The sequence below is a fragment of the Rhinolophus sinicus genome, chromosome 16, assembly GCF_057876585.1.
Source record: "Rhinolophus sinicus isolate RSI-liver-muscle chromosome 16, RSI-T2T, whole genome shotgun sequence".
In the NCBI taxonomy this organism is placed as follows: domain Eukaryota; kingdom Metazoa; phylum Chordata; class Mammalia; order Chiroptera; family Rhinolophidae; genus Rhinolophus; species Rhinolophus sinicus.
In genome coordinates this window covers 6,309,477-6,329,884 of record NC_142516.1, presented here as the reverse complement: position 1 = coordinate 6,329,884, position 20,408 = coordinate 6,309,477, and the positions used below count along the sequence as shown (strand labels likewise).

The 20,408-nt window shown below is 37.0% G+C and overlaps 1 protein-coding gene across 2 annotated transcripts in view; it reads left to right on the top strand.

Moving 5' to 3' along the window:
- The window catches only part of NUP188 (nucleoporin 188), a 46,871-nt gene that overhangs the window by 1,940 nt on the left and 24,523 nt on the right, over nt 1-20,408 (top strand). For both annotated transcript variants that reach the window (XM_074331140.2, XM_088792962.1), the window contains exons 2-9: nt 4,776-4,830; nt 5,765-5,838; nt 8,949-9,033; nt 9,599-9,679; nt 10,153-10,197; nt 10,931-11,023; nt 11,207-11,326; nt 19,454-19,665. In XM_074331140.2, coding sequence (XP_074187241.1) covers nt 4,776-4,830; nt 5,765-5,838; nt 8,949-9,033; nt 9,599-9,679; nt 10,153-10,197; nt 10,931-11,023; nt 11,207-11,326; nt 19,454-19,665 — 765 coding nt within the window. The remainder of the gene's footprint in view (nt 1-4,775; nt 4,831-5,764; nt 5,839-8,948; nt 9,034-9,598; nt 9,680-10,152; nt 10,198-10,930; nt 11,024-11,206; nt 11,327-19,453; nt 19,666-20,408) is intronic.

The following is a 20,408-nucleotide window of genomic DNA, read 5'->3' as shown; positions in this document are numbered from 1 at the left end:
AAGCCTGAGTCTCAACTCGCTCAAGAGAGGTGCACCTCATCTGTGGGGTCACAGCAGCCATAGGCAGTGGCCGCTTTTATTATCTTCATGTGGAATATAACTGTTTCTCGAAAGAACTACTGAATAGGTTGGCTGTGTCTCTGCTTTCTAGCACAAGGACGCAATTGTAGAGACTGTTTTTCCTGACCTCCCAGTAGCTTTCACCCAAAGGTTTCCAGCCCCATGGATCTCTCTAAGGAAGATAATTTCCAGTTTGAGTTCTGTGCTAAGTACTCAGCACTGTTTTATTAACTGCTTTATTAACTGTTTTTTCGTGAATTCTAGATCTTTTTGGAATGGAGTTTCATGTTGTCTGCTAGAACACTGGACTGGAAGTCAGTAAATATTTTTAACTTTACCTCAGAGGCAAGTTGTTTGGTTTCTGTGCCTTAGTTTCTCTTCCAAATACTTAGTTCAAATTTATTTATTGTGGAAATAAATGAGAGATACTATAGCACATATTTATCTAGAGAGACGCTGTTTATGTATATATAGAGACAATGTTTCCCTAAGGCTTTGGATGGGATGTTATAGTTCCAGCCACGTCTGTGTCTTGAGAATCACCTTCAGGTCCCAATGTGAGGTGAAGTCTTTCATTGATCCCTGGATCAGTTCCCAGTGGTCTCTCATCTCTGACTTTTTTTGTCTTATGTGATTATATTCCTTTGTAGTGGTTAATTTTTAGGATCAAGCTCTTTATTACTTTCTACTTTTTTGGCTGATTGTGTAATGTGTGCTTAACGCCCTTTGTTACTCCCAACACTAAGTGTATGAGCATCATAAAGGTCTTAGTTACTTGTATCCCCATTATTCCTAGACCAGTAAATGTATAGGAACTGAGAAACCATTAACACTTATTTCCACAAGGATTCCCTTCCTGATAAACTGCCATTTTCTCCTTTGTTTTGCCTTCTCTTTGCATTTCTGCAGATACTTTTTTTCTTTCTTCCTAATTTTTCTCTTCCAATTAGATGGCAGGTCTAAAAGGGACTCATATCCTCCTCCTTTGATATTTGTTCATCAGCGTGTATTTTGAGCCCCTCCTATGTGCCAGCCACCGTGTTAAGGGTATAGTTTCCCGCTGTAGAACAGAAAGCTTCACCTCAATCTTTGCTTGCTTGTAGGATGAATTCTTGGGTGCAACTTGAGGCAGTGTAATGTAATGATTAAACTCTGGAGTCGTGCAAACCTGGGTTCACGCTCTGGCTCTACTATATATTAGCTTTGTGATCTTAGGCAAGTCACTTAACCACTCTTAAACCTTAGTTTTCTGCTGAGATAATGGGGATAATAACAGAATCTGCCTCATAAGTAGGTTGTCAGTAGTTAATAAAACAGCGTTGAGTACTTAGCACAGTGCCTGAAATATTACAGCTGCTCAGTAAATATTGGCTATTCTTATCAAAAACTCATTTTCAGTAAACTTTGTTTTTGACATCTTATAACAAAAATACCATAACATGACATAGTTTTGTCAATGAAAGCTTTAATTTCTAAAGAAATAGTTGTGGGTTTGTTTGTTTGTTTGTTTTTTGAGTAGTAAGCATAAAAGTTACTGCTTTACTCTAGGGCAATGATCTCCAATCTTGTTTAGTAGCAGAATTTTTTTCTCTCTCCTCTCCCCCCACCAAAACAACAACAAAAAGCTACTAATATATCAAACATAAAAGGCAGGGAGGGTCTATACTGACCAGGTCTTTTACCTGCTCCTCTGAACATCATTTAGGAGTTCCTTTAAAATGTAGATTTCCCATGCCCTGCCTCTGAGAAAGGGTAGCTTTAGGTGATAACCAGAAGTCTGTAGTGTTACTGTGTTATTCCCAGGTGATTTTGCTGTTTGTGGTCTGAAGACCAACTATATTTTGAGAAACACTCTTTTAGGACTTTGTTGTGTTTTTTTTCCTAAGATTTTGTTGGGGAAGGAGAACAGGACTTTATTGGGCAACAGCGTGTACTTCTAGGACTTTTCCAAGTTAAGTTGTTGTCCTTTCAATCTTAGTTGTAGGGGGCGCAGCCCACCATCCCTTGCGGGAGTCGAACCGGCAACCTTGTGGTTGAGAGGACGTGCTCCAACAGACTGAGCCATCCGGGAGCTCAGTGGGAGCTCAGCGGCAGCTCAGCTCAAGGTGCCATGTTCAAGCTTAGTTGTGGGGGGGCGCAGCCCATCATCTCTTGTGGGAATAGAGAAGTGGAACTGGCAACTTTGTGGTTGAGAGTCCGCGCTGCAACCAACTGAGCCATCTGGCCACCCAGGAGCTGAGCAGGCAGCTCATTGACTTCATTCTAGTTGCGGAGGGTGCAGCTCGCTGGCCCACGTGGGAATCGAACTGGCAGCCCTGTTGCCCAGAGTTTGCGCTCAAACCAACTGAGCCACTGTTCGCCCCTATATATATTTTTTTAACTGTGCAGATTTTGGTGTAACAGATGGCTTGAATTTGAGAAAACAAGGAATTCTGAACTTGGCAGCTGGTCCTTGAGTATGGATAGTGGTCTTCTCAGTTTCTTCTGGGAAATCACTGCTGCCTAGCTAGTTAGGGATCTAAGTTCTGAAAGCAAATGCGAGTAAATTAAAGCTCTTTGATGCCCAAGCTTCTTGAAATAAGATGGATAATCAAGAAAGAGTGATTTAGCTCAGCCTTCAATTAGTAATAAATTTCCATTAATCATGATGTATGGTTTGCCCCATTATTAGCTATGTGTTATATAACAGGTATCTAATCTGTCTTGGGGAAGCCAGAAGCTATCCTTGGTAAAGGTAAATGCCATTTTAAATAAAGCCCTCCCTTTGTTTTTTGCTCATTCAGATTTATCAAACAAATAAGTTAGATAATTATTCTCTTTACAGAAGTCATTCTTTCAAAATTTACTGTTAAGTTTTTTTAAATAGTGAGCTTGCATGTGTTTTTAATTACTTAGGGCTTAGTTTACTCATAGCTTTTAATATACATTATCATTATAAAGGGAGATACTTGTTTCATTAACTGGATCTAATCTCCTAACTTTTGAATAGTGAATGCTGTCTTGTTATCAGAAAAATGATTAGTGATTGATTCCACAGTGCAGTTGTGGGAGTTGGTGGCTATTGCGTGAGTAGACTTGAAGTTGTTTCTTAAAGGCATTAACCCTTAGAGATTTATAATTTTTAGGTGTGTTTTAAGCTTCTTGGTGGAAAAATCCTGAGAGACAAATTTTAAATAGAGCTAGTGCTTTGTGTTACAGTTTTAATGCGGAAAACATTTTTTTCAATTTACCCTCCAAGTTAATACAGCTTGTATTCTTTTTGTTAAATGTTCAATATATTTTATTAGGATATTTTCATCTTCTCTCTACAGATAGGTTTTCTAAGCAGTATTTATTTCAGGTTACTATTCTACAGCTGTTTTAGGATCTCGCAAAATATAATCCCGATGCTTTTTATAACCCATTCTTGAGAGAATTTCTTTTTCTTTTTCTTTTTTTAAGATTTTATTGGCAAAGGGGAATAGGACTTTGTTGGGGAGCAGTGTGTACTTCCAAGACTTTTTCCAAGTCAAGTTGTTGTCCTTTCAATCTTAGTTGTGGAGGGCGCCATTCAGCTCCAGATCCAGTTGCCATTGTTAATTGCAGGGGGCGCAGCCCAACATCCCTTGTGGGACTCGAGGAATCAAACTGGCAACCTTGTGGTTGAGAGCCCACTGGCCCATGTGGGAATCAAACCAGCAGCCTTCAGAGTTAGGAGCTCGGAGCTCCAACCGCCTGAGCCACTGGGCCGGCCCTCACACTTTTAATACCTCTGAAATCGGAATGTATTTTATTATTGATGACTTATAGGACATAAATAGTCATGTGTCCTGCAATTAATGGCATCTTAAATGTGTTGAAGTATGGTGGCCATCCTCATTTTTAACACAGTCCCTCTTGGTTTTGGTCTAAATCTTATATTTTAGTTTCTTAATTTTTAAAAGATTTTTATTAAAATAGAGCTAACATACAATATTATATTAGTTTCAGGTGTACACCATAGTTATTCAACATTTATAGACCTAAAGAAGTGATCACCATAAGTCCAGCAACCATCTGACACGGTACCACGCTGTCACGATATCATTGACTATGTTCCCCATGCTGTACATTACATCCCCGTGACTTACTTGGTTTTGTTTTTTTACTTTTTTTTTGTTGGGGAATTTGGAACAGTGTTTTTCCAGGACCGATAAGCCCCGAGTCGTCGTTTTTTTCAACCTAGTTGTGGAGGGCGCAGCTCATTGGCCCATGTGGGAATCGAATTAGCAGCTTGGGTGTTATGAGCACCGCGCTCTAACCAACTGAGCTAACTGGCTGCCCGACTTACTTCTTATTCCCCTTTACCTTCCCCTGCCTTTAAAATTTTTCAGTTACAGTTGATATTCAATATTTTATATTAATTTCAGGTGTATAGTGTAGTGGTTAGACATTTACGTAATTTAAGAAGTGATCCCCCTGACTAGTCTAGTACCCACCTGGCACATACATAGTTATTACCATATTATTGACTATGTTTCCTATGCTTTACTTTACATCCCATGATTATTTTGTAACTACCAATTTGTACTTTTGGTTTCTTAATTTTTATTTCAAGCATCAAACTTCTAAGACTATAACAGGATTACTGTCCAAAATTTTAACAAATTGTTTTGTACATTGAGCTTTTTGCCTTGGGGAATAGACAAAATAGCTATGAGACAGCTTAGTCAAGTCTGCTTTCTGTCATTTTTCAGGAGCAGTAGAGAACTGTGGACAATTCTGCTTGGAAGGTCAGCTCTGAGAGAACTGGTAAGTGGTGGTGGTCTTGAGTGGATTCTATTCGTAGTTCTTTGGGTCGTTCATATTATTTAAAAACCGCCTTCTCTTTGAAGTAGGAAGTAAAATTTTTTTATTCTAAAACTTTATAAACATTACGTATTTCACTTCTTTCCTCTGAAATGTGTTGTGTCTTATAACCTAGGTGCCGAAGTTTTCGAAATTCAGCCTTAGTGATTCCTTTCCTGAAAAGATACCAGTGCTGCTTGATTGGCTGCTGGTGGTTGGGGTACAAATACCTCAGGCTAAGAAAGATTCTCAGGCCTTTTCTCTGTCTCGTACTTTACTGGCCTTTTCTACTTATTAATAGCTAGCTCCTTAGGTCCCAGAGGCTATGGATTCTAGGACATTTTCAAGTATATAATCAATAAAGTACAATTCTTCATGTTGGTCCTCGGGTGTTCTGACCCTGTGAGGGTAAAGTGTGAAGATGACATTTCATTATTTCTGTTATTATTGTAATTAATATAAGGAATGTTATATCTTTTTTAGAGCCTTAACATTTTTTGATATGCCTTCATCTGATAATTCCATTTCTAGGACGATAGCTGAAAAGAAAGAAATCCTGAAAAAGTTATGCACAAAGCTCTTTACCATAGTGTTATTTATATTAATAAAGAATTTAAGTTAGCTTAAGTGTATCTAACGTTAGAAGAATGGTAAATAAATTGTGATCTAGCCACCTGATAATATATTATGCAACCACTAGAAAGGATGTTTATCAAGATTTTCATAATGTTAAATAATGTTAGAATGTTACACAAAGAAAAGGAGGCTACAGAATTCTATATTCAAAATGATTTCAACTGTGGGGGAGAACGGATATTAAAAAGGAATATGTAATCCTCAGAGTATTCCTGGAGTCTGATTAAAATTGCATTTGTATAATTTCCTTGTTCTTTTCCAGAATCAGATTGAGGCAGAACTGAATAAACACTGGCAGCGACTGCTAGAGGGGCTTTCTTATTATAAGCCTCCCAGGTATGGCAATCCTGTGTGTCTGGTTAGAGTAATTCCCCTGAGGAAGCTGTCATAGATGAAACCATTTTCCTGTATGATTTCATGGTATTGCTGGGTTAGGCAGGTCAGAGAGAATACAATTTGGTTACCAGTAGAATAGAGCAGGGCACATTTTTTTCTGTCTCTTGGAAGAAAGGGAAATTCCTTCTAGAAATATGGTATTGTTGAATCCAGCTTATATAACTGTAGTGTCTGGGGATGAGGATTTATTAAATATCAATTATTCTGATGTTTATTTTGGTCCACATTGTCTGTGTGAGGCACTGTCAGCACCAAATGCTGGGGTACACCAGTGAACACTGATAGCAGCAGCTGACAATTATATACTCTGTACTAATTACATATGTATAATATGTATATGTGTATACATATATATATATATGTTCTCAGCTAAATAGTACCTATCTCAAAGGCCTATTGTGAGGATTAAATAACATGGTAAGTCAAGTGCTTAGAATAATGATTATATATACATATATATATATGTATATATATACACACACAGTATATATCTATGTATATATATTTCACTGGGCAGTGGAAATAAAAACATAAAGTGGTTTAAAAAAGAAGAGACTACACCTGGTAGGACTAGATTCTTTTATCTTAATTCCTAGTCGGGTTCTCCTTCTGTTATGCATCGTAGTTCCCAAGCCACCCTCATTTCCCTTCTACTTCTGAACATCTGTTGATTTTATTACATCTTCACCTTCCATCTTTATTCTCTTAGGTTAATGAAGAACTTTTTTTGTTCATCTATTAACCATTCCCCCATAATTATTTTGAAGTAACTCCCGGATATCATGTTATTTTATCTATAAATACTATCTATCTAAATTATATGGACTTTGAAAAGTATATTAACACATTTAGGTACTTTTATTATTATTGTTTCCATTTTACAGATGGGGAAACCAAGGCACAAAGAGGTTAAGTAACTTGCCCAAGGTCACACAGCTAGTAAGTGGTAAAACCAGGATTCGAACCTGGCAGTCTAACTCCAGTGTCTGTGTTCTTAACCATCATTCTATGGAGCCTCTTTTAGAAAACTTAACTTTAACCTAGCCTTCGTGTTGTGGATTTTCTGTGAAATGCGAGAGTCTCAAAAAAAAAAAAAATACAACAATAACAACATACTTTAGTTCACAAAATAGACATTTGTGGCATTAGTTCCTTTTTTTAAAAAAAGACAAAAGTTCCCTTTGTAGTAGCATGGGATTTGAAGTCTGACAGATATACATATATTTTTTTCCATTTGGCTGCTCACATCAGCTCACAGCAACTCGCAGCAGCTCACAGCAACTCGCAGTAGCTCACAGCAACTCATGGCACCCCACAGCAGCTCACACCGACCTCTGGCTGCTCATGGCAGCCCAGCTCCAGGAAGAGCTGTTGTTCATAATTTTAGCTGTAGAGGGCGCAGCTCACTGGCCCATATGAGATTCGAACCAGTGAAGTTGGCAGTAGGAGCACGGTGCTCCAACCACTTGAGCCACTGGGCCCCCGCCCGACATTTTTTTAAAAAAATGCAGGCTTGATTTGAATTTAACCAAAAAAAAAAAAAAAAAAAAAATTTTTTTTTAAAAAATATTTATTTTAGGTGTGTTTTTCCAGGACCCATCAGCTCCAAGTCAAGTAGTTGTTTCAATCTAGTTGTGGAGGGCACAGCTCACACTGGCCCATGTGGGGATCAAACCAGTAACCCTGGTGTGTTAGAGCATTGCACTCTAACCAACTGAGCTAACCAGCCGCCCCCCCGCCCCCAATTTTTTTTCTTTGATGTCCTCTTTCTGTTCTAGGATCCAATCCAGGGTACCATATTGCATTTAGTTGTCATGTCTCTTTAGCTCTTAGATCTCAGTCTTTCCTTGATTTTCATGACCTTGAACAGTTTTGAGGAGGGCTGGTTAAGTATTGTTGTAGAATGCCCTCAATTTGGGTTTGTTTGATGTTTTTCTCATTCTTAGATTGGGGTTGTGGGGTTTGGGGAAGAATTCAGAGAGGTAAAGTACCATTCTTATCACATCAGGACACGATATACACTGAAAGCCATCCACGTGAAATCCCTGGTGATGTTTGCTTTGCTCACTTGGGTAAGGTAGTATTTGCCAAGTTTCTCTTCTTTAAAGTCAATTTTTTAAATTTTCCTACTCTATTTTTTGGAAGTGAGTCACAAAGTATAGACCACTTTCAATGTGGGAGTGTAGTGGAATTAAACTTTACCTCCTAAAATGGGTACCACCTATGTGTATTAATTGGACTTTTTCTGTAAGGGAGATTTGCCCCTTGTCCCCTATTTACTTGTTTGTTATATCACTAGGGTCTCGTGTATATTTATACTTTGTTTATACCTTGTCCCAGCTTTGGCCATTGGGAATTCTTTCAGGTTGGCTTCTATGTCCTTTTGCCATGTCCCCTCCTTTTGTTTTCTGGGCATTTGCTGGCTTTCTGGCACTGCAATGTGCCCCAGGCTTGTCTAGTATTTTCTCCACCCCAGCCCTAGGTCAGCCATTTCTCCAAGGAGCCCTGATACCTTTTATTAGAGAATGGTATTAGAAACCAAGATCTGGGTACTGGGTGTACTCGCGGCTCTTGGGGTGTCATAGCTTCTAGGCCTTCTCAGTGGACAGAGCTAGAGAATATATGTATGTATACTAACAGACCTGGTTTTAAATTTCACCTTAACTTTTTATTAGCTGTGGGATTTTGGGTAAGTGATTTATTCTTTCTAAGTATTGGTAATTCCATTTGTAAAATGGAGAAAGTAATATTTACCTTTCAGGATAGTTGAAAGGATCAAAATAACTAATGTAACTTATATCTACAAATAATATTGTTACAACATTTGTAACAGACATATACTGTATTTATTACCGAGGCATAAATAGTTTTGTGTTATAAAGTTTGTAGAGGGGAAATGTGTGTGTGTGTGTGTGTGTGTGTGTGTGTGTGTGTAGTCACCTAGAGGGCAAAAAAAAAAGGTCTGTAGTAAAAATATCTTTTAAGTGTTTTTATTTTAAACCCCTAGAGGTTATTGAGAAAGAGGAAATGATTCATTGTTTTTTTCATAGTCCCAATTCAGCTGAAAAAGTGAAAGCTAATAAAGATGTACCTTCACCACTGAAGGAACTGGGTTTAAGAATCAGCAAGTTTTTGGTGAGTAAAAATTAGCACTGACTCATTTTATTACTTGGAGTTTGGATGTGCATGGTTTTTTTGTTAGTGATTGTTCATGAAAATTCAGTGTATTTCAATTTGGGAGATTAAATTCAGCATATTTTGTTTCAGAAATACCCAAATTGCAACTCTAATTGCTAAATGCCACAAATCAAGTTGCCTGACCCATTTATTACATACCATAGAGTTTTCTGCAGCATGCATATGGTGTTCTTTAAATTGACTGGACTTTATTTCAATATGTAGCTGTTGCCTTTTAATTTTGGAAACCCAGATCATGCCTACTGCTATATTAATGTGCTTGGTGAATAAGCGGCGTTGTTTCTGGCATGTAAATTTGTCATGTAAATTACACATTAGTGACTTGCTCCTTTTTGCTCTTATTTGGGTTAAAGTTGTTATGTTGTGTGAAATCTTTAAAAGGATTTTTATTTATTCAAGTTCTGTGTTCATTCCAGAGGACAAATCTTTAGAATGCGTTGCATCTTATGTGTGGTTTCTGAGCTGAGGTGGCTGTTTCTCACTTGTGACCTCTGTATTGCAGGGTCTTGATGAAGAACAGAGCGTGCAGTTACTCCAGTGTTACCTTCAGGAGGATTACAGAGGTACTCGGAACTCGCTAAAGGTTTGTGGTTGTGTCCAGATCCCTTCTCTTGCCTGTATTCTTTTTCTTGTTGGCTTTAGACATTTTAGGGTGTGGGTACCTGTTCTTTGCCACAGAGGTAGGTGATCAGATACACTGTCTAAAGGCTTTTAAAAAAACATATGCTTAAGCTGAGGTCTGTCCTCAGACTTGGAGGGTGGCAAGAAGTCAAGGATTGACGTGTTCATCATAGAGTCTCAGGATATCAGAGCTGAAAAGGGCCTGGGACGACATTTGGCCTGTCCAGTCCCTCGTTTTACATAAGAGGAAATTGAGGCCAGAGGAGAAGGGCAGGGACTTGAGCACAGACTTGGATAATATTAGGTAAAATAAATGCTTGCAGAAATGAATGGACAATTATAATCTTGGAGGGTAAGGTGCAGATGTTTACCTTTTTCTTTGTTAATTGACTTTTGCTTATAAGATGGCTTCCTGACTGTTCTTTTTTCCTTCAGACAGTATTGCAAGATGAGAGGCAGAGCCAGGCCTTAATCCTGAAGGTCAGTAGTAGTGCCCATTTCCAGTCTTTGATGTAAAATTGGGTGCCAGCTTCTTGACCTTGTTCTCCCAAGCATTGCTGGTGTTTGACTCTTGTAAGCATTGAGGTCTTAATGAATCAGCTTATTAACTTATTTGTGAAACGAGGTTTTTTCCCACTGGACCCAGGTGAGACCTTTTTTCAAAGGAGATTCTTCAGCCACTAGCGGTGGGAACTGGTTCATGGATATTTTTTCTCTAGATCTAAATGTAGCAGGGTTAATTTGTATTTCTTTATCATCTCCCCCCGCCCCCCAAAATAGCCTTCTCACTTAGGATCTCATGGAATTTGACCATGACTTCTGAAGTAGTTTTCTATTTGATATTTAATGAGAATTAAGTACATTATTTACAAGCAATTAGGACATATACCAGTAGTGCTTTTATATTTGCTTTCATGTATTTGGTTGTCAGTACACATAGCATTGTGTGTACTTGAAAATTCTGCGAAATCATGCTAGAAAAACTTGTTTATATTATTAAATAATTATTTAACCTTGCATAGCTTCACTTGCATGCTAGTTCTTGGAGGTTTTTTTGCTTTTGGCCTAACTGTTTCTTTCTGTGATTGCTTATATAAGTTGAACTTTTTCATTCACATCATTAAGTGACCTCTTTATCAGTAAATTTTTTTAAAATTGAGTATCCTCTGTGCAAAGGTGAGTAACTGATTTAGAATATATGGGTTCTTCCCAGATTGCAGATTATTACTATGAAGAAAGAACCTGTATTCTGCGTTGTGTCTTACACCTTCTCACTTATTTCCAAGATGAAAGACATCCTTATAGGGTAAGCCCATTTAGTCCTCTTGGTTCTCTTTATCCTGTTATAAAATATAAAATTATTAAAAAGGGCTGAAAATTATTAAAATTCAGCCCTTTTTAATAATTTTATATTATTCATATTCATGTTCGTTTGAATATTTACGTTTTACTCTAGGTATAAGTTATTCTGTTTTGGATTTTTTTTCAGGTTGAATATGCAGACTGTGTTGATAAATTGGAGAAGGAGCTAGTTACAAAATACAGACAGCAGTTTGAAGAGCTTTATAAAACTGAAGCACCAACATGGGAAACACATGGGAACCTCATGGTATGTGGTTATTGGGCCCTCCTGTAATTCTTAGGAGAATCGAATACCCTTTCTCATAGAGCTCCAAGTTAAATTATTTATTCATTTATTAACTTAAAACATTTATAGATTATCATTCTTCAGAAAAGTTTATACATGTCATATGGATCTGAACATTCATTACTTTAACTAATGGTATTTAATTCTGGACCTTTTCCCTTGACATTGTCTATCCAATTAATTTACTTTCTGTTCTTAACTAAAATATTCTCTTAGGGGTTAATGGAACTCTTAAACCCAAGATTTCATCTCTCTTTATTGTGATTGTCTGTTTAGTGTATGACACGAGTCTGATTATTTTATCCTAAATCTTAAACCAATCTGCATTTAAATTGATTAATAATATTACATATTATAATCTTTTGTTTTGAAAATGATGTGTTTATTAAAACAATTCAACCAAAACACAGACAGTAGCTATTTAAAATATTTAATAGAAGAAAAGGGCCCATTTACAATAGCAAAAAAAGCATAAATTTCTCAGGAATAAGCTTGCAACAATCCGAAATCTAAATGAGGGGAACTTTAAAATGCTATAGCGGGTATAAAATAAATCATAACCAAGTGGAAATACACACCATATTCTTGAATGTAAAGACTCAGAACCATAAAAATGTCGGTACTGCTTATGTTAACTTATAAATTTAGTATAATCTCAAAAAAAATAGTTTGTTTTGCGTTTTATTTTGGAACTGGACAAGCTGATTCTAAAATTCACATGAAAAATAAGTAAGAATATCCAGGAAATCTTTGAAAAAGGAAAATAATGAAAGAAAATTAGTCTTATTAGATAATAAGACTACAGTAATTTAAAGCATGGTATTGGCACATGTAAAAATACTCGTAGACTAATAGAGACCATAATATAAATAGCTAAAGACCAAAATACTGATAGGGAATTAGCGTATGATAAAGGCAGCATTTCGGATCAGTGGGGAAATAAATGTTGGCTTATTCAATAAATGGTGCTGGAACGACTGGGTAGCCATCTGGAGAAAAATTAAACTAACTCTATCTCTTACATTCTGCCAAAAGACAATTAGATAGATTAATGATTTCAAGTTTTAAAAATTCAATTATAAAAGTACTAGAAGAAAACATGGGAGATAGTTTTGTTTTGACTGGAGAAGGCTTTAAAATTTTTTTTTTATTTCCATTAAATGCATTTTACTTTATTTTTTTGAATAGCATATAATTGTTTATTTTTTTCAGTTACAGTTGACGTTGAATATTATTTTGTATTTGTTTCAAGTGTACAGCATAGTGGTTAGACTTTTTTTTTTTTAAAGATTTTATTGGGGAAGGGGAACAGGACTTTATTGGAGAACAGTGTATACTTTCAGGACTTTTTTTCTAAGTCCAAGTTGTTGTCTTTTCAGTCTTAGTTGTGGAGGGCGCAGCTCAGTTCCAGGTCTAGTTGCCGTTGCTAGTTGCAGGGGGTACAGCCCACCATCCTTTGTGGGACTCAAGGAATCGAACTGGCAACCTTGTGGTTGAGAGCCCACGCTCCAACCAACTGAGCCATCCGGAAGCTCAGCGGCAGCTCAGTTTAAGGTGCCATGTTCAATCTTTAGTTTCAGGGGGCGCTGCCCACCATCCCTTGCGGGACTTGAGGAATCGAACTGGCAACCTTGTGGTTGAGAGCCCACTGGCCCATGTGGGAATTGAACTGACAGCCTTCGGAGTTAGGAGCATGGAGCTCTAACCGCCTGAGCCACCGCCCGGCCTGTGGTTAGACTTTTATATAATTTATGCAGTGATCCCCCTGATTAGTCTAGTACTTACTATACATGGTTATTGCAATATTATTGACTATATTCTCTATGCTGTGCTTTAGATCCCCATAACTATTTTGTAACTACCAATTTGTATTTCTTAATCTTTTTACCTTTTTCACCCATCCCTCCAACCATCCTCCCTTCTGACAACTATCAGTTTGTTCTCTGTATCGGTGAGTTTGTTTCTGTTTTGTTTGTTCGTTTATTCTGTTCTTTAGATTCCACATGTAAGTGAGATCATACAGTATTTGTCTTTCTCAGTCTGACTTATTTTACTTAGCATAGTATCCTCTAGGTCCATCCATGTTGTTGCAATTGGTAAGATTTCATTCTTTTTTTAATGGCTGATGGAGAAGAATTTTTAAAGTAAAATTCAGAAGCAGTAAAAGAAAAAAAATTATAAATCTAGCAACATGAAATAAAAAACTGTTGCAAAGCAAAAAAACAAAAATAGCACTATGAACAAGGACAAAAGACAAATTCTTGTCACAAAGGGGTCTTAAAATAGAAAGAACTATAAATCAGTGAGTAAAACCCAATAGAGGGGCCAGCCCGGTGACTCAGGCGGTTGGAGCTCCATACTCCTAACTCCTAAGGCTGCCGGTTCGATTCCCACATGGGCCAGTGGGCTCTCAACCACAAGGTTGCCAGTTCAATTCCTCGAGTCCCGCAAGGGATGGTGGGCAGTGCCCCCTGCAACTAAGATTGAACACGGCACCTTGAGCTGAGCTGCCGCTGAGCTCCCGGATGGCTCAGTTGGTTGGAGCGCGTCCTCTCAACCACAAGGTTGCCGGTTAGACTCCCGCAAGGCATGGTGGGCTGCGCCCCACCCCTGCAACTAGCAACGGCAACGACCTGGAGCTGAGCTGCGCCCTCCACAACTAAGACTGAAAGGACAACAATTTGACTTGGAAAAAAGGCGTGGAAGTACACACTGTTCCCCAATAAAGTCCTGTGTAAAAAAAAAAAAAAAAAAAAAAAAAACAATAGAAAAACAAGGAAAAGGAGTGAACATATTCATATTACAGACAACGCTCTTGTCCAAAGGATGGGATAAGGGTACTCACTCATATTGTGTTGTACAAATTGGTATATTTTTTTAAATGGAAAATGTGATATCTAAAAACTGAAAAGCACGTATTTCTTGTGACCTGGCAGTTCCGCTTTAAGAGTTTATCCTATAAACACATTTACACTTACGTGAAATGACTTGTATAAATGACAGATCTGGAGCATTGCCCACACCCCCAGGTTTATGTTTATTTATTCAGGCATAATTACCATCCAATAAAATGCACCCATTTTAAGTGGACAGTGTCAATTTTGGCAATTATATACAGTTCTGTGCAGTAATCACCCACACAATCAATATATAGAACATTTCTGTCTCTCCAGAAAGTTTGCACTCAGTCTGTGATGTCTGTGACCTGGCCCCAAGCAACCAGTTATCTGCTTTCTGTCATTATAGGTTTTTAAAAATTTTTATTATGGTAAAATATATATAACTTAAAATTTATTGTTTTAACCATTTATAAGTATCACTATAATTTTGCCTATTCCAGAATTTCATATAAATAGAACCATACAGTATGCAGTCTTTTCTATTTGGCTTCTCTCACTTAGCGTAATGTTTTTGAGATTCATCCATGTTATATCATGTAACAGTACTTCATTCCTATTTGTGGTTGAATAGTATTCCGTTGTGTGGATAGACCACATAGTGTGTATCCATTCATTAGTTCATTGGGTTGTTTCTGTTTTGGGGCTGTTATGAAGAATGAGCTGTGAACATGAACATCCAGGTCTTTGTATGGACATCGATTTTCATTTCTGTTGGATAAATAAATACTTGGGAGTTAAGATTGTTGGGTCATATTGTAAGTGTATATTGCTATCTTTATAAGGCACTGACAAACTGTTTTTTCATAGTGGCTATACCTTTTCCCCTTTCTGTCAGAAGAGAATTCTTTTTGCTTCATGTCCTCACCAACACTTGAGAGGGTCACGATTTTTAATTTTAGACATGCTATTCAGTGTGTACTGGTATCTCATTGTGGTTTTAATTTGTGTGTCTCTGATGACTGGTGATGTTGAGCATGTTTTCATGTGTTTATATTTTCTTTGGTGAAGTGTTTATTCAAATCTTTTAAAGCTTTGGTCCATTTGTTTTTATTGGGATGTTTGTCTTATCACTGAATGTTTAGAGTTCTCTATGTGATCTGGAGACAAGCCATTTGACAGGCAGATATTTTATAAATATTTTCTCCCACTTTATAGTTTTTTTTTCCCCTCACCTAACTGTGTCTAAGAGCAAACATTTTTAATTTTGACAAAGTCTCATCAGTATTTTTCTTTTATGATTCTTGCCTTTCAGGCCTTGTTTAAGAAAAGAAGTTTTTGCCTAATCTAATGTCACAAACATTTTGTTTTCTTCTAGAAGTTTTACAGTTTTAGCTCTTCTATTTAGGTTTATAGTTAATTATTGTGCATGGTGTGAGGTGAGGAACAAGATTCATTTTTTTCTCATGCAAATATTTTCCTCCCATACCATTTATTGAAAAGACTGTCCTTTCCCATTGAGTTGTCTTGGCCCCTTTGTAAAAAAAAAAATCAATTGATCATGAAAGTGTGGTTCTGTCGCTGGCCCATTGAACTCTGTATCTGTCTTCACTCCAATATCACACTGTTTTGATATAGCTGTATAGTAAGTTTCGAAATCAGGTACTGTAAATCTTTTGACTTTGTTCTTTTTTCACAAAATTTTGGCTATTCTAGATCCTTTGTTTTTCCAAAGAATCAGCTTGTCTCTTCTCCCAAAAAAGCTTGCTTTGGTTAGAATTTTATTATAGCTGTAGGTCAATTTGGGGAAAATTGCCATTTTAATAATGTTATTAAGTCTTCCAGTCCATGAACCTAGTATAACCCTCCATTTATGTATGTCTTCTTTAATTTCCCTAAATAAGGTTTTGTTTTTTTCAGTATTCAAGTATTATGTGTCTTTTGTTAAATTTATTCTTAAATATTTATTTTACTTTTTTGATGTTAATTGAAAAAAAAAATTTTTTTGAATCATTTCAGAGTGGCTGGTTAGCTCAGTTGCTTAGAATGTCGTGCTAATAACACCAAGATTGCCAGTTCGATCCCTGCATGGGCCACTGTGAGCTGCACCCTCCTTAAAACAAAATGAAAAAATCTTTTTCCAGTTGTTCGTTGTTAGTATTTAGAAATACAATTGATTTTTGTACCTTAGTCTTGTATCTTGTGACCTTGATAAATTGACTTATTCCGGTGGGTGTTTTCTAATAGGATTTTATAAGGTATATGATCATGTCATCTGTAAATAAGGACAGTTTAACTTCTTTTCAAATCTTTATGTGTTTTACTTCTTTTACTTGTCTTACTATCTGATTAGGACCTCCAGTAGAGAATTGAATAGAAGTGGTGAGAGAGCCAACATCCTTATTTCTGATCTTAGGTAGAAGGCATTCAGTCTTTTACCATTGAGTATATTGTCAGTTGTAAATTATTTTTATAGTTGTCCATTGTCAAATGAGGAAATACACTTCTATATTTAGTTTGCCTAGGATTTTTAGTTTTTATTAGGAATGAGTGTTAAATTCTGTCCATTTTCTTTTGCGTCTGTCGAGATAATCTTATGGTTTTACTCTATTTATATAGTGAATTATATTGAGTTTTGAGATGTCAAACCAATTTTGAATTCCTGGCATAAACTCATAGTCATGATATATTTTGCTTTTTATATATTGTTGGATTTGACTTGTTAAAATTTTGTTAAGGAATTTTGTGCCTATGTTCATGAGGGATATTGGTCTGTAATTTCCTTGTGATGTCTTTGTCTGGTTTTGGTATTAGGATAACATTGGCCTGATAAAATAAATTGGAAAATATTCTTCCTCTATTTTCTGAAAGAATTTGTATATATTGGTACTATTTCTTCTTCAATGTGTGATAGAATTTATCAGTGAAGTCACCTTAGCCTAGTTTTCTTTATGGGAAAGTTTTAAATTCCGAATTCTGTTTTCTGTAGTTGATATAGAGCTATTCAAGTTTCCTGTTTCTTCTTGGGTCAGTTTTGGTAATTTGTCTTTCAAGGAATTTGTCCATTTCATCTAAGTAGTCAAATTTACTTGTAGAAAGCTGTTAACATTTTCCTTACTATTCTTTTACTCTCTGTAGGATCTGTAGTGATGTCTCCTGACTCATGTCTGATAATGGTAGTTTTTGTCGTAATTTTTCTCTATTGTTTGTCCATTTTATATTTCATTGACTTCTTCTCTTTAATATTTCTATGTATACACTTTGGGTATAGTTTTTTTTTAATTTTTTACGGTAGAAACTTAACAGATTTTAGATCTTTTTTAATAAATAGCGATAAATATTGCTTTAAGCATTGCTTTTAGCTTTATCCAACAAACTTTGATTTGCTGTATTTTCATTATCATTCAGTTCAAAGTAGTTTCTAATGTCTGTTGTGATTGTTTTTGACCCTTGTATTATTTAGAAGTATGTTGTTTAATTTCCAAACATTGGATGTTTTCTTAGATCTCTTATTGTTATTGATTTTTAGTTTGATTCCATTATGATCAAAGAACATATTCTGTATCATTTTAGTTTTTTAAAACTTAGTGTCCCGTAGTTTATGGCCTATCATATGTGATCTGTTTTGGTGAATGTACCGTGTACACATGAAAAGAATGTGTATTTGGCAGCAGTTGGGTGTGGTGGTCTATAAATATCAGTCAGGTCAAGATTGTTTAAATCTTCTATGTCTTCATTGATTTTTTTTGTCTAGTTGTTCTGTCAGTTGTGTAATACTGATTTTAATAGCAAAAGATTGGTAATAACCTAAATCCCCATCCCAATGGGCTGGTTAAAATGAATTACGGCATTTCCATGCATTAGAGTACTAGGCAACATTAGAAATAATGAGAGGCCTGGCAGATAGATTACTATGCAGCTCTAAAAAGGAATGAAAAATAAGGAAATTGTTAAAATACTATTAGAGGAAATAATCTTTAAGATACATTGTTAAGTGAAAATAAAGTGCAGAAGAGTTTGTGTAATATATTATTTAGTTTAGGGATTGATGGATGGATAAACAGACTATAAATTGCATGAATATATATGGCATATTACCAGATTGAGAGACAGAAGCCTCTAACAGTGGTTGTGGGGAGAGTTTTCGATGGGCAATAGGAATTGTAGGGAGGGAGACATTTTTTTACCCTATCCTTACATAGTAGTCTCCCCATATCTGCAGTTCTTCCTTCTTCAGTTTCAGCTACCCATGTTCAACCACAGTCCAGAAATATTAAATGGAAAATTCCTGAAATAAACAATTCATATTTTAAATGGCGCACCGTTCTGAGTAGTGTGATGTGAAATCTCAAGCTGTTCTACTCCATCCATCCGGAAACTGAACCATCCCTTTGTCCAACACATCCACACTATGTATAAGACCTGCCTGTCTGTCACATAGTAGCCTCAGTCTTCAGATGACCATCATGGTGTCACAGTACTTGTTTCAAGTAACTCTTATTTTACATAATTCCACATTCACATAACTTTTATTGTCATATATTTTTATGATTGTTGTATTTTATTGTTAGTTATTGTTAATATTCGTACTGTGCCAAATTTATAAATTAAACTTTATCATAGGTGTGTATGCATAGAAAAAAACATGGTGTATATGGGGTTCAGTACCATCTGCAGTTTCAGGCATCTACTGGGTGTCTTGGTATGTGTCCCCTGTGTATATGGGAGACTACTATACATATATTACCTAATAAAAGTAACTTTAAAAATTTAAATAAGGGCTGGCCTGGTGGCTCAGGTGGTTGGAGCACCGTGCGCCTAACGCCCGCTGGTTGGATTTCCACATGTGCCAGTGAGCTGCACCCTCTACAGCTAAGATTGTGAACAGTGGCTCTCCCTGGAGCTTGGCTGCTGTGAGCAGCCGGAGGTCGGCATGAGCTGCTATGCTGCCGTGGGCTACGGGGTGCTGCCATGAGCGGCCCGTGGTCAGCGTGAGTGGCCGGCAGCCAGTGTGGGCTACCGTGTGCTGCCATGACCTGCTATGAGTGGGCGACTGCCTCAACAGAGCGGGGGGCGGGGCAAGGCTCACAATACCAGCGTGGGCCACGGAGCTGTGTCCAACACTAGACTGAGAAACAACGGCTTGAACCGGAGTTGAGGGAGGTGGGAGGGGGAGGCAGAAGAAGGGGGAAAACAATTTAAATAAGTCTGACATTATTTCTCTCCCATTTTTTCTTCATTGGTTGTACAGACTGAGCGCCAGGTGTCTCGCTGGTTTGTTCAGTGCCTTCGGGAACAGTCCATGCTGCTAGAAATTATTTTCCTTTATTATGCGTACTTTGAGATGGCACCTAGTGACCTCTTGGTATTAACCAAGATGTTTAAAGAGCAAGGATTTGGTAACAGGCAGACCAACAGGCATCTGGTGGATGAGACCGTGGATCCCTTTATGGGTCGGATTGGGTAAGTAAATGGACCAAGGACACAGAACTCGTATAGGGTTTAGAGCATTGATGGTTAGTGAATGGACCAAGGTCATACTGTGTTTCCCTGAAAATAAGACCTAGCCAGACAATCAGCTCTAATGCATCTTTTGGAGCAAAAATTAATATAAGACCCAGTCATTTTTTACTATAATACAAGACCGGGACTTATATAATATAGTATAGTATAATATAGTATGGTATAATATAATATAAAATATAATATGTAATATAACATAATGTAATATAATACTTGGTCTTATTTTAGTATACTATAAGACCGGGTCTAATATAATATGATATGATAGAATATAGTATAATACCGGGTCTTATGTTAATTTTTACTCCAAAGGTGCGTTAGAGCTGATTGTCCAGCTAGGTCTTATTTTCGGGGAAACACGGTAGAACTCGTACAGGGTTTAGAGCATTGGTGGGTAAGTGAATGGACTAAGGCCATAGAACTTGTACAGGGTTTAGAGCACTGATGGGTAGTGTCCTGTGAATGGGTAAGGGGAGAGGGAGGTGGAGAAATAGATGGGTGTGCTGCCATGTTCCAGGTCATACAGGGAGTAAAGACGGGGATTGAGAGGGACATGTTCTCTCCAAGGAAGTATTGCATTCTATTCTTTTACTTCCTGTCTTCATCTAAGAGATTCATCCATTCATTCAACAAAATACTTGTTGAGCACCTGTTGAAGGCCAGGCCCTTTGCAAATGCTAAGA